Source organism: Spermophilus citellus, assembly GCF_964194105.1.
Source record: "Spermophilus citellus genome assembly, chromosome: 18".
Lineage (NCBI taxonomy): Eukaryota > Metazoa > Chordata > Mammalia > Rodentia > Sciuridae > Spermophilus > Spermophilus citellus.
The window spans coordinates 69,167,910-69,180,261 of record NC_138200.1 but is presented as its reverse complement, the minus strand read 5'-3'; the positions used below and the strand labels follow the sequence as shown (position 1 = coordinate 69,180,261).

General features: G+C 55.8%; 1 protein-coding gene across 4 annotated transcripts in view; it reads right to left on the bottom strand.

Annotated features, from left to right (window-relative positions):
- Positions 1-12,352, bottom strand: part of TCF25 (TCF25 ribosome quality control complex subunit) — a 44,343-nt gene that overhangs the window by 2,692 nt on the left and 29,299 nt on the right. The window contains exons 18-19 of one of the 4 annotated variants that reach the window (XM_081274533.1): positions 8,650-8,792; positions 6,425-7,027 (exon numbers count right to left, since the gene is read on the bottom strand). In XM_081274533.1, coding sequence (XP_081130659.1) covers positions 6,763-7,027; positions 8,650-8,792 — 408 coding nt within the window. In that variant the 3' untranslated portion in view covers positions 6,425-6,762. Of the gene's footprint in view, positions 1-6,424; positions 8,334-8,649; positions 8,793-12,352 lie in introns of those variants that run through there. The other 3 variants (XM_081274534.1, XM_081274535.1, XM_081274532.1) reach the window with 3 other exon arrangements.

Below are 12,352 nucleotides of genomic sequence, written 5' to 3'. Positions count from 1 at the left end.
TGAAACTGTGAGCCTCAAATAAACTTTTCCTCTTCTAATTGTTCTTTTCAGGTCTTTTATTCACAGCAGCAAAAACTGACCAAAACACTGTCTTAGCCAGGCAGACCCACAGGGACCCTGGGAGCCAGTGTTAGCAAGCACCCCCAACTGAGTCTGCAGCTGGGCTACTGGGGTCCCATGTGGGAATAACTTCCCTCAGGCCACCCTCACCTTGCCGTCCACATGGAACCTGGCAATGCTAAGGCTCATGCCCTACCACCTGCTGCACCCACCTTGGGCGGGAACACACAATGCTTCTCAAACTCTGGTCCCACACCTGCAGCGGAGCAGGGTAGGCAGCACAGGGCATGTGCAGTAGCACCGTGATTGAGGACTCACAGCTTGGCCCCACCTCTTCCCAGCTGTGTGACCTCAGGCAGGTCACCAGGATTCTCTGTGCCCTGGTGCAGTCTGTACAGTGAGCTTGATAACAAATCTGTAGGAATACAGTGAGTTAATCTATGCAAAGCAAATTAACAGTTCATGGCAGACGGTTAGTACCATGCAGAACTGTTAGCCCACATGCTGGCACACACCCTGGATGAGGGAGCATCAGAAGAAATCTGCCCTCATCCCAGGGACACTTCCTTGGGGCACAGCATCTGCCTCCTAAGTCACATGTGTAAGACTCCAAGGATGTAGGACTGTGAGGCCCCTCCCATCGCCTCCTCTCTGCTCCTCGGGGCTGCAGTGACTTCCAGATGAGTTACTGGTGCGAAGCCTTGGGAACAAAGGGCCTCTACATAAGAGTCATGTGCTGGTGGAAGAGAACAGTTTGCATGTGCTTATCTATATTTGGATGTCTCTGAGAGAGACACAGAGAGTGGTGCCTGGGGTCCTGGGCTGGGAGAGAGACTGCTTTTCACAGACTATTCTTCTTTGGTACTGTTGGAATTGTCACGTGAACACATTGGCTTTTAAAGTAAGATTCGTTAAAAATAAAATTTTAAAAAGTCCAAAGAGTATGAAGAAAGCATTTACTAATAAAAATCAGGAAAAATGTTTCCTGGCAGCTTATCCCAAGAGACTGTTTTCAGGGGTCACTTCTCAGCAAGGAGGAGACTGGATTTCTTTCCCTCTTGTGTACATTTGTCTTTACTAAGTTTTATTGTTCTCTTAGCAATAAGTGTGTGTTGATTTTTAATCATAAAAATAAAAACACAGATGGGTTGGAGGCATTTAGAGGTGTTCTCTGACCCTGGAGGCTGTCTTAAAGAACTGTTTGGTTGCTGACAGTCCAGAGCCAGGGCCCTTGATCCATTAGTCTGGAGGGCCCCAGCTCAACACAGTGTGTGTGTGTGTGTGTGTGTGTGTGTGTGTGTGTGTGTGTGACAGTGCACGCAACTCAGTCAGTGGTAGCCACATGTCCAGTGAGAAGCAGCCCTCCCCAGAGAGGACACCAGCCTCAACCTAGACAGACAACGATACCCACAAGCGACTCGCTCAGCCTTGACAAGAAAGCCTTCCACGGACGTGGGTTTCACTGGCCACAAGGTCTTCAGTGCTATTTAAAATTTAAAACCATATGTGCAGGTAACTTAAATAAAATGGATCGGAAGAACAGAAAATTGTGTCTGGGCTTGGAGAGTAGGACCAAGAAGGGAAAAATGTTTCCTCATCTGCAGTGCTTTTTTCTTTTCGGCAGAGCCTCAACATGTTGCCCAGGCTGGCCTTGAACTCCTGGGTTAAAGTGATCTTCTTTATTCCCCAGCCTTTCCCAGCAGCTGGGACTACAGATCTAAGCCACCGGACTCTGCAGTGTTTCAACGTATCACAGGAAGAATATATTAACCATTGCATTTTTTTGTTAATAAAAAATTGCTGGGCACAGTGGCATATACCCATAATCCTAGGGACTTGGGAGGCTGAGGCAGGATGAGAGCAAGTCTGAGGTCAGCCTCGCAATTCATAAAATTGACTTGACTCAAAGTAAAAAAAAATCAAAGAAAAAAGGGCTGGGATGCAGCTCAGTGGTACAGCTCTCAGATCAAATAATCTAAAATAAAGTCTTGTCGGTAAAGTACATTATGTAACATATTTACTAATCAGAGCAATATAACTTTGAAAATTAAGTAGCATCATCACAGAAAAGAAACTGCCAGATGCAGCATGGATCCTGGGTTCTGGGCCCAGCCTCGCTTTGAGACCCCAGGTTGTAGGCTGCAGCCCGAACCAGGGGGAGGGACCCCAGAGGGCAAGGGGGGGAAGCCCCCTCCCATTGGCTTACAGGGCAGGCCCCGCCCTGATGCCCCGCCCAGCAGCTGATGGAGGGGCGTCGCCCAGGCCTCGGGCGTTCTGTGGGGCGCAGACAAAGAGGACTCCAGGCTGGGTCCAGCGCTGCCCGGCCCTAGAGGGGAGGAGAGTGGGGTTGGGGCCTGGACCCAGCCTAGGGAACCAGGGGGAGCCCTGTCTCGTCTGCTGGCGGTTGCGGGGTGGGGGGCGGGGGTAGGGCGAGTCCCCGCCCACGATGCCCTGACCACGCCACTTCTGCAAGACCTGGATTTAAAACCCCTGCCCGGCCCAGCCCGTGGCGTGATCCCAGACAAGTGACTCAGCTTCCCGGAGCTGCGGGGTTCGCGTCCTCGGGGGCGGGTGATGCCCATCTCGCCACAGCCTTCAAGATGACAGAAACAAAGCCACGACGACGGTGCTGATTCCCACAAATTACTAAGGCTCTGCTGCTGCCATTCCGGAGTGTTCGCTCCTGGCCACTGACCCTATCCCTCCTCCGCCCGCCCACCCCAGCCAGGCACCTCCTGGAGTCCGCGGCCCTTTGTGTTGAGCCTGGCCCACCCAGGGACCCGGGAGGAGGAAAGCAGCACCTGGCCCACCTACAGCTAGTGGGTGAAGCTCCTGATCCCCACCGCGGCCCATGGCAGGGAGCTATCTCCCGCTGTACCAGGGGCCAGCAACAATAGCCAAGAAATTTCCTGTGGTCTGGGGTAGATGCTGAGCAGATGAATCCTTCACACAGGGCCCTGCCCAGGGACCTCCAGCTTAGGACCCCTGAGAGCAGGGTTGGGGGGCTGCAGAAGAGAAGTGCTAAGTTGCTTCACACTGATCACTGATCACCACAAAGGGGAGAAGGGAAAAACAAAGTATCCCCCCTCCTCCGAAAATTTACCTCTGTTTGCTCCCCCCCCTCCCACTTTTAACTACTGAGGATTGAACCCAGGGCCTTCCATACACCAGGCAAGTGCTCTACCTCTGACCTACATCCCCAGCCCTTTTTATTTTATTGAGACAGAGTCTCACTAAATTGCTCAAACTGGTCTCAAAAGTGGGATCCTTCTGCCTCAACTGGGAATTATGGATTAGTTGGGGTTAGAGGCTGCGCTACCACACCCAGCCAGAAACATTTTTTTCTCATTGTTTTTGTTTTGTCACCAGGGATTGAACCCAGGGGCGCTTAATCACTGAGCCACAACCCCAGCTCTTTTTAAATTTTTTAAATTCTGAGACAGGATCTTGCTAAATTGCTTAGGACCTCACTAAATTGCTGAGGCTGGCTTTGAACTTGTGATCCTCCTGCCTCAGTCTTCTCAGCTGCTGCTGGGATCACAGGCATGCACCACCACACCCAGCAGGGGAAATTGTTTTTAGACAAACATAAATTAGTAAAAACAACTCAAAAGGAATAAAAATAGGAAGCAAACCTAATATTCCATAGTCCAGTGTCCGAAGACACTGTCCAGCACTCTGTAGGCTGCATAAGGAAGTGGGTGTAGACTTGACTGTTTGAGCTTTTGTCTAATGTGTGCCTGTGGGATAGAAGTGCTGGGCCAGGCCTAGCAATAGCAGCAGGGTCACCAGGCAGGCCTGAGGGCTGCCATCCTCTCCACCCAGCACTGACCTCTGACCCTCCCAGGAGCAGATGTTCAGAGCAGGCCTGGTCCCTGTGACCACGATCAGGAGTGTTCAGCCCCTCCCATCAAGTCAGGGCAGCTGTCACTGACTGCCCCAGGAGTCCTGATTAGATCTGAGAACCCTAGCCCTCAAGCCTCCCCTCCCCCAGTATCCCTCCTAGAGGGACACAGATGTCTCTTCTGGTGATTAGAGGATCTCCCCATACTGCCCCACCCCCTTCAGAGGCATCTCCACCCTAGAGCCAAACTTGCAATTTACATGTCAGCCACGTGGCTGCCCCAGCCCATGGTAATTAGCTTTTTGTTCCTGCCTGGTTACCATGGCAACAGCCTTCAGGGGAAGTTCTTGCTCGACCCCTTCCCCTCCAGGAACTATCTCCCCCAAGGCCCTCTTGGGAACTAGCTCCACAGCAACCTTGAGCTGGGTCCCTGGCTTCGGTCCTGACAAAGCCACCTCCCTCCACACTGTTGTTCTAAGGGTAGACCCTTCCACCCACCCAGCCCAAGCCCCAGCTCTGCAAGGGACAGAGCTAAGGGGTCAGCCAGCTGCCTCCACCTGCTGTGTGACCTTGGACAGGGGACAGCCTTCCAGGACTTGGGGACAGGAACGGCTATCTCACAGTCCCGGTGGGGATGAGGACACCTGAAGTTCCCTACAGAGGCACACACCAAACCTTTCCTTGCCTCAGCCTTGACATCTGTGAGGTGAACTAACAAGGAGAAATGCAGAGGGAGGCTGCAGCCCCCGCACCTGCGGCCACCCTTTGTTCCAGTGTCCAAGCTACAGGAGTAGACCCTGGGTGGGCGCGGTCCAGGGAGGTATCGCGCCTTTGTCCAGAAAGAGCAGGGTTGAGGGAAGAGTCCAATTCTGGACCAAGGTCACCCTAGTCCAGGCCCAATTCCTCCAACAAAGGAATAGGGTGGGGCTAGGAAGCTAGGGTTTTCAGAACAGGGTTGGGGACAGGAGGGCGGCTCTGTCCCTTGGAGGACATCCCGTTCTTTCAGTGGAGGTTTGGGCAGAGGGAATCATCATAGCTTTGGGGGAGAGCCCCACCCAAAGCTGCTCACCCTATCCCTCTCACTCCAGGCTAAGGTGCGGCCCCAAAGAGGGCCACGCCCAGACAGTCCCCCCAGCAGGCCTGCTGAGGCCGCGCGGGGGAGGGAGAAGGTGTAGATGGAGCTGAGGTTTAGCAGCTGACGAGGGCTGCCCGCCTACAGGCCGAGGTCACCTGGGCAGGGGCAGAGGAAAGGCGCGGGTGGGAATCACAGGGCGAGGATTTCGACGCCCCTGCCGCCCGGCGCGGTACCGCGCTCATCCCTTTGTCCCGCGCTGGGAGCGGCGCGGGGTGCAGCCCGCGATGCACCACGCCTCGCTCCCCGGGGCCGCCGCGCGGTGGGGGTCCCCGGGATGAGCGCCGGGATGCAGGGCGGGCAGGGGCGGACGCGTGGCCTCACCTTGGCCCCGATCTGGTTGCCGCACTGGCCGGCCTGGATATGCACGATCTCCCTCATGCTGGCTGCGTCTGGCGGGCGGCGGCGAGCGCAAGCGGACAGTCGGGCGGGCTGCAGAGGGTCGGCGGCCCCCGCCACCAGCTCTTATAGCGCGGGCCCCGCCCCCGCCGGCCTGACATCAGCGGGCGCGGCCAATCCCAGGGCGCCGCCGCAGAATGCGGCACCGGCTCTGCAGCATCAGCACCGCACATCCCGGCTCCGCCCGCGCAATGCGGCGCCTGCTCCCGCCGCCGGGACTAGGTCCGGCCCGGCGCCTCCGAAAGGAGGGGCTGGCTCCCAGAGGGTCCGGTTGTGCGAGTGGGGACTCCAGGGAGGACAATAGAGCTCCCCTGGGCCCTTGGACATCCCTCCCCGAGGCAGCTGCCCTGTTGGGTTCCACCACTGCTGCAGCTCCACCCTGAGGCTTTGTGAGTAGGGTCTTTCTTCTCATCCGCTTAGGAACAAACCCCCATCTTCCTGGATCCCTATCTTGTGGCAGACAAGGTATTCTGGTCTCTGCCAGGTTCGTAGGGGTGGGCGAGGCAGGAACCCACTAAGCAGGCCACCTGCAAGAAAGCGAGCTTCAGACAGGACCCAGAAACATCCGAGTTAGGAGACTATGGGAACAGAAGGGCAGCAGGTTATGTATGCAACTCAAGAGTCCCTGACCTGGCAATGGAAGGTGCCACCTGCCCTTCCTCCCCAAGGGTTGCCATGAGGAGGCATTGCACTCCTGGGCATTCCCAGCGCCTGGCAGGCAGCCCTTGCTACATGAATATCCGCCTCAGGAATCGTCCTAAAGGTACATAAGCCAGGCACTGGACCTACCAGGGCAAAAGACAGAGGACAGCAGTTTCTGATTCGTTCCCTGATGTCACCTGTATCCTTGAACTCTTGGTATAAGTGAGGGTAAGGAGGGAACCTGGAGCCATCTGGAACCACCTACTTAAGGAGACTGTCAGAAGAGGAAGGAGAGGATGGATCTGCCATGCATCATTCTGTTCATACATACTGCATTGGTTTAATATTCATCTAGGGTTAGATATTCCAATGACACCTTATAATGAGGTCCTCATGGAATTTTGATGACAGAAATCCCTTAAGAAGGGTCTCAGGCAGCACCACAGTGTATAGACCCTCAAGCATCATTCACTTCAAAGCCAGCAGCTGAGAACAAGCTGCAGGCGCCTGTGCCCTCCATTCTGTGCAGGAGTGCTGTGTGTTGTAGTTGCGTCTCTCTCCTCTCTCGGGAGAAGCTCCCTGGTTTGGCAAGCATAGAAATGGGTCTTTTGTTCTCAAGAGATGCCCCTCCCCCACAGTTTGTCCATGATGTGGCTTTCCGTGGTTGGTTTCCAGCTGTCCCCATTCAAGGAGTCCTGGGTGAGTATTTGGCTGTGCCTCCTTGTCTGTGCAAGGGAAGAAGCTTGGAACCATCCGTAGGCCTGGACTCCCTCTCTGCCAGGATGGCATCAGACCAAGCCAGCTCCCCCTCTGTCCCCAGAGGGCTCTGGTGCCAGGCTGAAGGCTGACTCACTGTTCTGTCTCCCAGCAGAGACTGGCCTTGCCGGGAACCAGCAGTCTGGTTAGGTCTGGGCTGCAGCTGACAGCAAGGTGGGGGCTGCTTACTAGACCTGTCTGGGAGAAGGTTAACAGGACATGATAGCTCCCACCAAGCCTACCCCAGGGAGGAAGTCTGCTGATGTCCAGTGTCTGTGCAGGAAAATTAGGTGGGCTTAGTGAGAAGCCCAGGTTGCTTCAGAAGAGGGGCACAGGGGTCCACAACTCTCTAAAACCAAGCAGTATAGTTCACCCCAAGATGCCCACTGCCCTGGACTCGGTTTTGGACATCCTGAGTCCCCAAACAACCTCACCCCATCCTCAGAGGCCTTGTCTAAAAATTTCCCCGGGCTGGCAGAGCACTGACCCAGCTCCCAGGGGGACAGTGACTAGCAGAGAACAGACCCCAGTCCCTGTTCCACCCCGGGCCACTGGCCCCTCTGGGCATCTCATAGTAGATGAGGATGGTCCCATTCACTGTGTGCCATAGCTGTGGGGTTGCAGGGATGAGGCCAGGAAAGGGGCATGCTCTGGCTGGGGTCAAGCGTCTGTACCTCAGGGGCCGGGACTGGGTGGTGCTGCTACTGCCAGTGTAGAGTTGGGCCAGAGGCATTCTGGGCAGGATGAGTCTTGTCACCATGGAGGTGACTGGGGGAAGGGGCTGCTGAACATGTGTCCTTGGCTCTGTATTGCGGTTTGTAGCCACAGAGAGACAGATGGCCAAGAAGGAGCTGAGGCCTGAAGTCGATACACTCTTCCCATGGACACTGGAGGCCTCTGGAACTGTGGTCTCCTCCCCTGGGTAGACAGTCATGATTTCTGGGATTCCTTTCTCCCCATCATAACTACTGTCCCTGCCTTCCCTCCACCCAGATTTCAGGCAGCTTCTGGAAGAATCCAGGAGATGGTAGTGAGGCTGCACCTGGGCACAGCATTATTACCAATTGTTTCCTGGCCCTGCACTCCCAGGCACTGGCCACTGATTCAGACGGGCAGCCTCTCCTGCAGCCAGAGCGTGCCTTGGATGGATCCCCATGCCTGGGTGAGTGTGGTGCTGGATTCCCAACTCTCAGGTTTTCCCTGAGCCTGAAAACTGGATGGATGCTCAGCCCCACTCTGGTGGACACCCCTGTGCAATAGGCCCATTCTGCAAATCCAGTCCCCTAGCTCACTTCTGAAAGCAGCCTGCCGCACAGCTGTGGCTGGATCTTTCTGGTCACAAAGTCCTTTCTCCTGAGGCCCTGAACAGGAGCAGGGTCCCTTTTCCATGGCTCCTATTGATCTTCCTGTCCCAGCTGCTGAGGGCACAAGCCCCAAGAGCTGGCAGTAAAAAACAAGTGATGGTGGGCATGGCCTAGTCACAGGCAGAAGCAGAACTCCCTAGGACAGAGAATGTCTCTTTAGGATCCTAGGATCTGCCCCTGCTGTCCAGTAACCAAGCCCCTCCCCTCCCCAACTTCCTCCATTTCCCACAACTTCTTTTGAGGGGTGGTTTCTGGAGGTCACACTTACCCCTCTCCCTGTCCCCGGTCTGTGCTTCCACACCTTTAGAGATCATCTAGTCTGTCCTTTGGCAAATGGGACCAAGAAGGGAAGGGCCTATCCAAGGCCACACAGGACTCGGGCCACTGGATACCTTTGTCTTACTCTGCCCAGCATCCCGGCCTTGATTCCAGCAGCCACCCTCCCTGCTCACCAGGAGCACAGCAGCACCTCCTTGAGTGTCAGGCGGAGCTCCCGGCTGCGGAAGGCATAGATGAGAGGGTCCACAATGGAGTTGCATATAATGAGGGCCAGGAACAGGTTGAAGTTCTTGAAGACACAGCTGCAGGCAGGGTGCTGGGGGCAGAGAACGATGAGGGTGAGGTGCAGGAAAAAGGGGCCCCAGCACAGGAAGAAAACACCCAGGAGGGTAGTGAGGGTCACAGCGCCCTTCAGGCGGAAGCCCTGGTGCACTGGTCGCTGCATCTTGTGGAGCTGGGCGATGCCCTGGGCATGCTGGCACGCCCGGGCAAGCATGTGGATGTAGAGAGCTGCCATGAGTGCCAGCATAGCCAGAAAGAAAGTGACGAGACAAAGCAGGACGGCTGCGTGGTTGTAGTAGGTGATGAAGAGGATGCTGGAGAGGACGCTGGCCGCCCAGATTGCCACGATAGCCCCCCATGCACGGGGCAGCGTCACAATGCTGTGATAACGTAGTGCGTAGAAGATGGAGATGTAGCGGTCCACAGCAATGGCACCCAGAAAGCAGAGGCTGGACACCATGGAGCCACAGGTGAGCACATCCATGACATTGTCCAGCTGCTGCACCACAGCGGCTGGCGTTGCCAGGGCGCCCACCTCCAGCAGCAGGAAGATGGCAGTCTCCAGCACATTGCTGGTGCTCACCAGCAGGTCAGACAGGGCCAGGCAGCAGATGAAGCAGTACATGGGAGAGTGCAGGTTGCGGTTCTTGGCGATGGCCACCACGACCAGCATGTTCTCCACCAAGCTCACCAGCCCCAGGCCAAGGAAGAGCCCGTCAGGAATGGACACCAGCAGGCACTGGGGGCCCGTCTGGTTGGTGGCCAGCCGGAGCTGAGGGGTGGCCGTAGGGGTGGAGTTGAGAGAGCCCAGGAGCCTCCTCTGTACAGGCATAGTCCTGTCCTCAGAGCAGGAGGGGTGGATGGAGGGTCCCAGACTCCAGCTGTGTCAGGCTCAGCTCATGGTGCGTCAGGTGTCACTCACACCTGTCCTGTTCCATCCCGCTCTCACACTCACACTCACCCTCTCCCTGGCTGGACAAAGGTTGGCCTCGGCATGGCCCCAGTAGAGTCCAGAGACTTCCTGGCTGAGACCCTGAGTTCTGCGGTGTGGACCTTCTGCTCAGGGAGTCGGAATCTCAGTTCACAGTGCCAATGAAGCTGGTCATCCACTGCACTGCCAACCTCTTCTCTGGAGGCTGCTCTGGTGGGGACCTCATCTGCTCCGGGAGCCTCTAGGTCACCTGCCTCTGATAACTCTGCCTGGCCTCCTGCCTCCCTGGGCCAGGGGTAGGCTGAGGTCCCAGGAAGAATGGAGCCTTTCTTTAAAGTTGTCCGCGGAGCCCCTCCTCCAGAGGGTGGCACATGATGGGCGTGCGACTGAGCTGCGTGAGCACCCCGGGACCAGCCGCCAGGGGTGTGAGCGGCACCCAGCAGGCGCCAGAGCCCAAGGACCCCTGGGCACAGCGCAGGGTCAAAGCCATGCTGACCTTCCCGTGCTCCTGCCCCTGCGTCATCAGTCCTGCCTCTGAGGACCTGCCCCTGCGCCCCCTTCTGAGAAACTTCTGATTCTCCTGCAGCCTCATCGCGGCTTCCCTGCGTTCCCCGGTGCTACTGGGCTCTGCTTCATGGTGGGAGCAGCTGCCAGCCCACCCTGCCAGGCAGGAGGCACGTCGCCTCTGGGGCATTTTTAGATTTTTTATACTTTTATTTTATGTATTTATTTTTATTTGGTGCTGAGGGTGGAACCCAGGGTCTCACACATGCTATGCAGCCACTCTACCCCAAAGCCACCACCCCATCCCCATCTTTCTTTCTTTTTAAATTTTTGCTGAGAGTGGAGCGCAAGGCTAGTGCTCTACCAGAGCCACACCTGCCATCCTGAGAACTTGTAAAATGATTAAAATCTCAAGAAACAGTTGGCAAGGCAGGAGCCACAGTCTCAGCAGAGGCTCAGCACTAGACATACCCCACAGGAACACCTTGCCATGCCAGAGCGGCCACAGCCCCCAACTGTAGCACTGCTGGGGCTGTGGGGGGCCGTTTTCCTGGTGGCTGGCCAGATGCATCCTGCTGAGGTCTACCAGCAGCCTGTCACCATGCAGACTTGCTCACTCACTGGGGCACCAGCTGCAGCTGCCTACCCCTCCCTGGTGGCACCCCCATTTCTGCTGTGGGCATACAGGACCTGGAGCTGGGGACCACATCAGGGCACTCTTGTCTCTGGCCTTAGTGGGCCACAGCCAGGGATGGCACCTTGAGAACCATTTACAGCCCTTGCCTGGGTGGGGAAGGCAGTCCTGCTCCCATTTGGGTATCTGCTAGGCTCTCTCCAGGGTGCCCCAGCACTTTCTCGGGCAAGATGTGTTTGTGTCTTGCATTACTGGAGACTGTACCCAGGGTCTCGCACATGCTAGGTAAGCCCTCTACCAATAAGCCATATCCCCAGCCCATTTAAAGAGAATTATTTAGATTCTATTTTGTGGTACTAGGGGTTGAATCCAGGAGTGCTCTGACACTGAACAATATCCCTACACCTTTTTTAAAATTTATTTATTGTGTGTTTACTTATTGGCAGTACTAGGAAATGAACCCAGAGGCCCTCTACCACTGGACCATACCCCCAGCCCTTTTAATTTTATTTTGAAGCAGGGTCTTGGCTGGCCTTGAAGCTGTGATCCTCCTGCCTTGGCCTCAGCCTCATGGCCTCACTGAGATGATGGGTGTGACCACTGCACCTAGCAACCCTGAGGTGTTTTGAAAGCATTTGTTTCTGCAGTACGTGTGTGAGAATCCATTCTCTCACTGCTTCATCTATCCCACTGCCAGACACCTCGGGCCACACCATGCCCGTACACGGGTGTGTGAAAGCACAGGATAGCGCCCACTAACACTGGTTGGACACTCCTTACATCCCCACCCTGCAACTCACCAACTCCTTGTGTTCACTGTGGAGCACTTAAGTACAACACAGATGGAACCCACAGATGACAAACATCAGAATGACGGCTTCCCCAGCCTGAGGACAGCCAGGAAGCAGCACCCAGGCCCACAGATTGAAGAGTGGCCCGCGCCAGAGCAGCCTCAGGTCCCTTCCTGCCTGCTCTTGCAAGCCACTGTCCTGACCTCAACACCACAGGTGAATTTTGCCTTTCTTGGAATGTCATATAAATGGAACCTTCTGGTTGGTATTTTGAATCACACTGAGATTCATCCTTTTTATTGCAGGTAATTAAAATCCTCCCACTTAGACCGTATGGTGTCCATTATGTGAGCAGATCATGCTTGGCATCTGGACAGCTTCCAGCTACTCAGGACGGCCCAAGGTGGCGTTGGAGGCTTGGCGCACATCCCCTGGGGAACAAGGGGCAATGTTGGTGCCACAAGGTGTCCATCCTTAGTGGATCTGGCCATTTTCCATGTTGGTGGACTGCTTCTTTCTGGCAGCTCACCAGTCCCACAAGCCTTCACGGAGAGCCCGCATGGAGGATGGAGCCCACATACTGCCACACCCTGAGCTCAGCTCTTTGCCTCCATGACCTCTGCCCCTCATGGAGAATGGCCCAGGGGAGCGGGTCCCAGCACTGGCCCAAAGCCACATGCAGCCCAGGCAGCAGCAGCAGCAGACCACTGTGCACCTCGGGGCAGTGGCAGGCA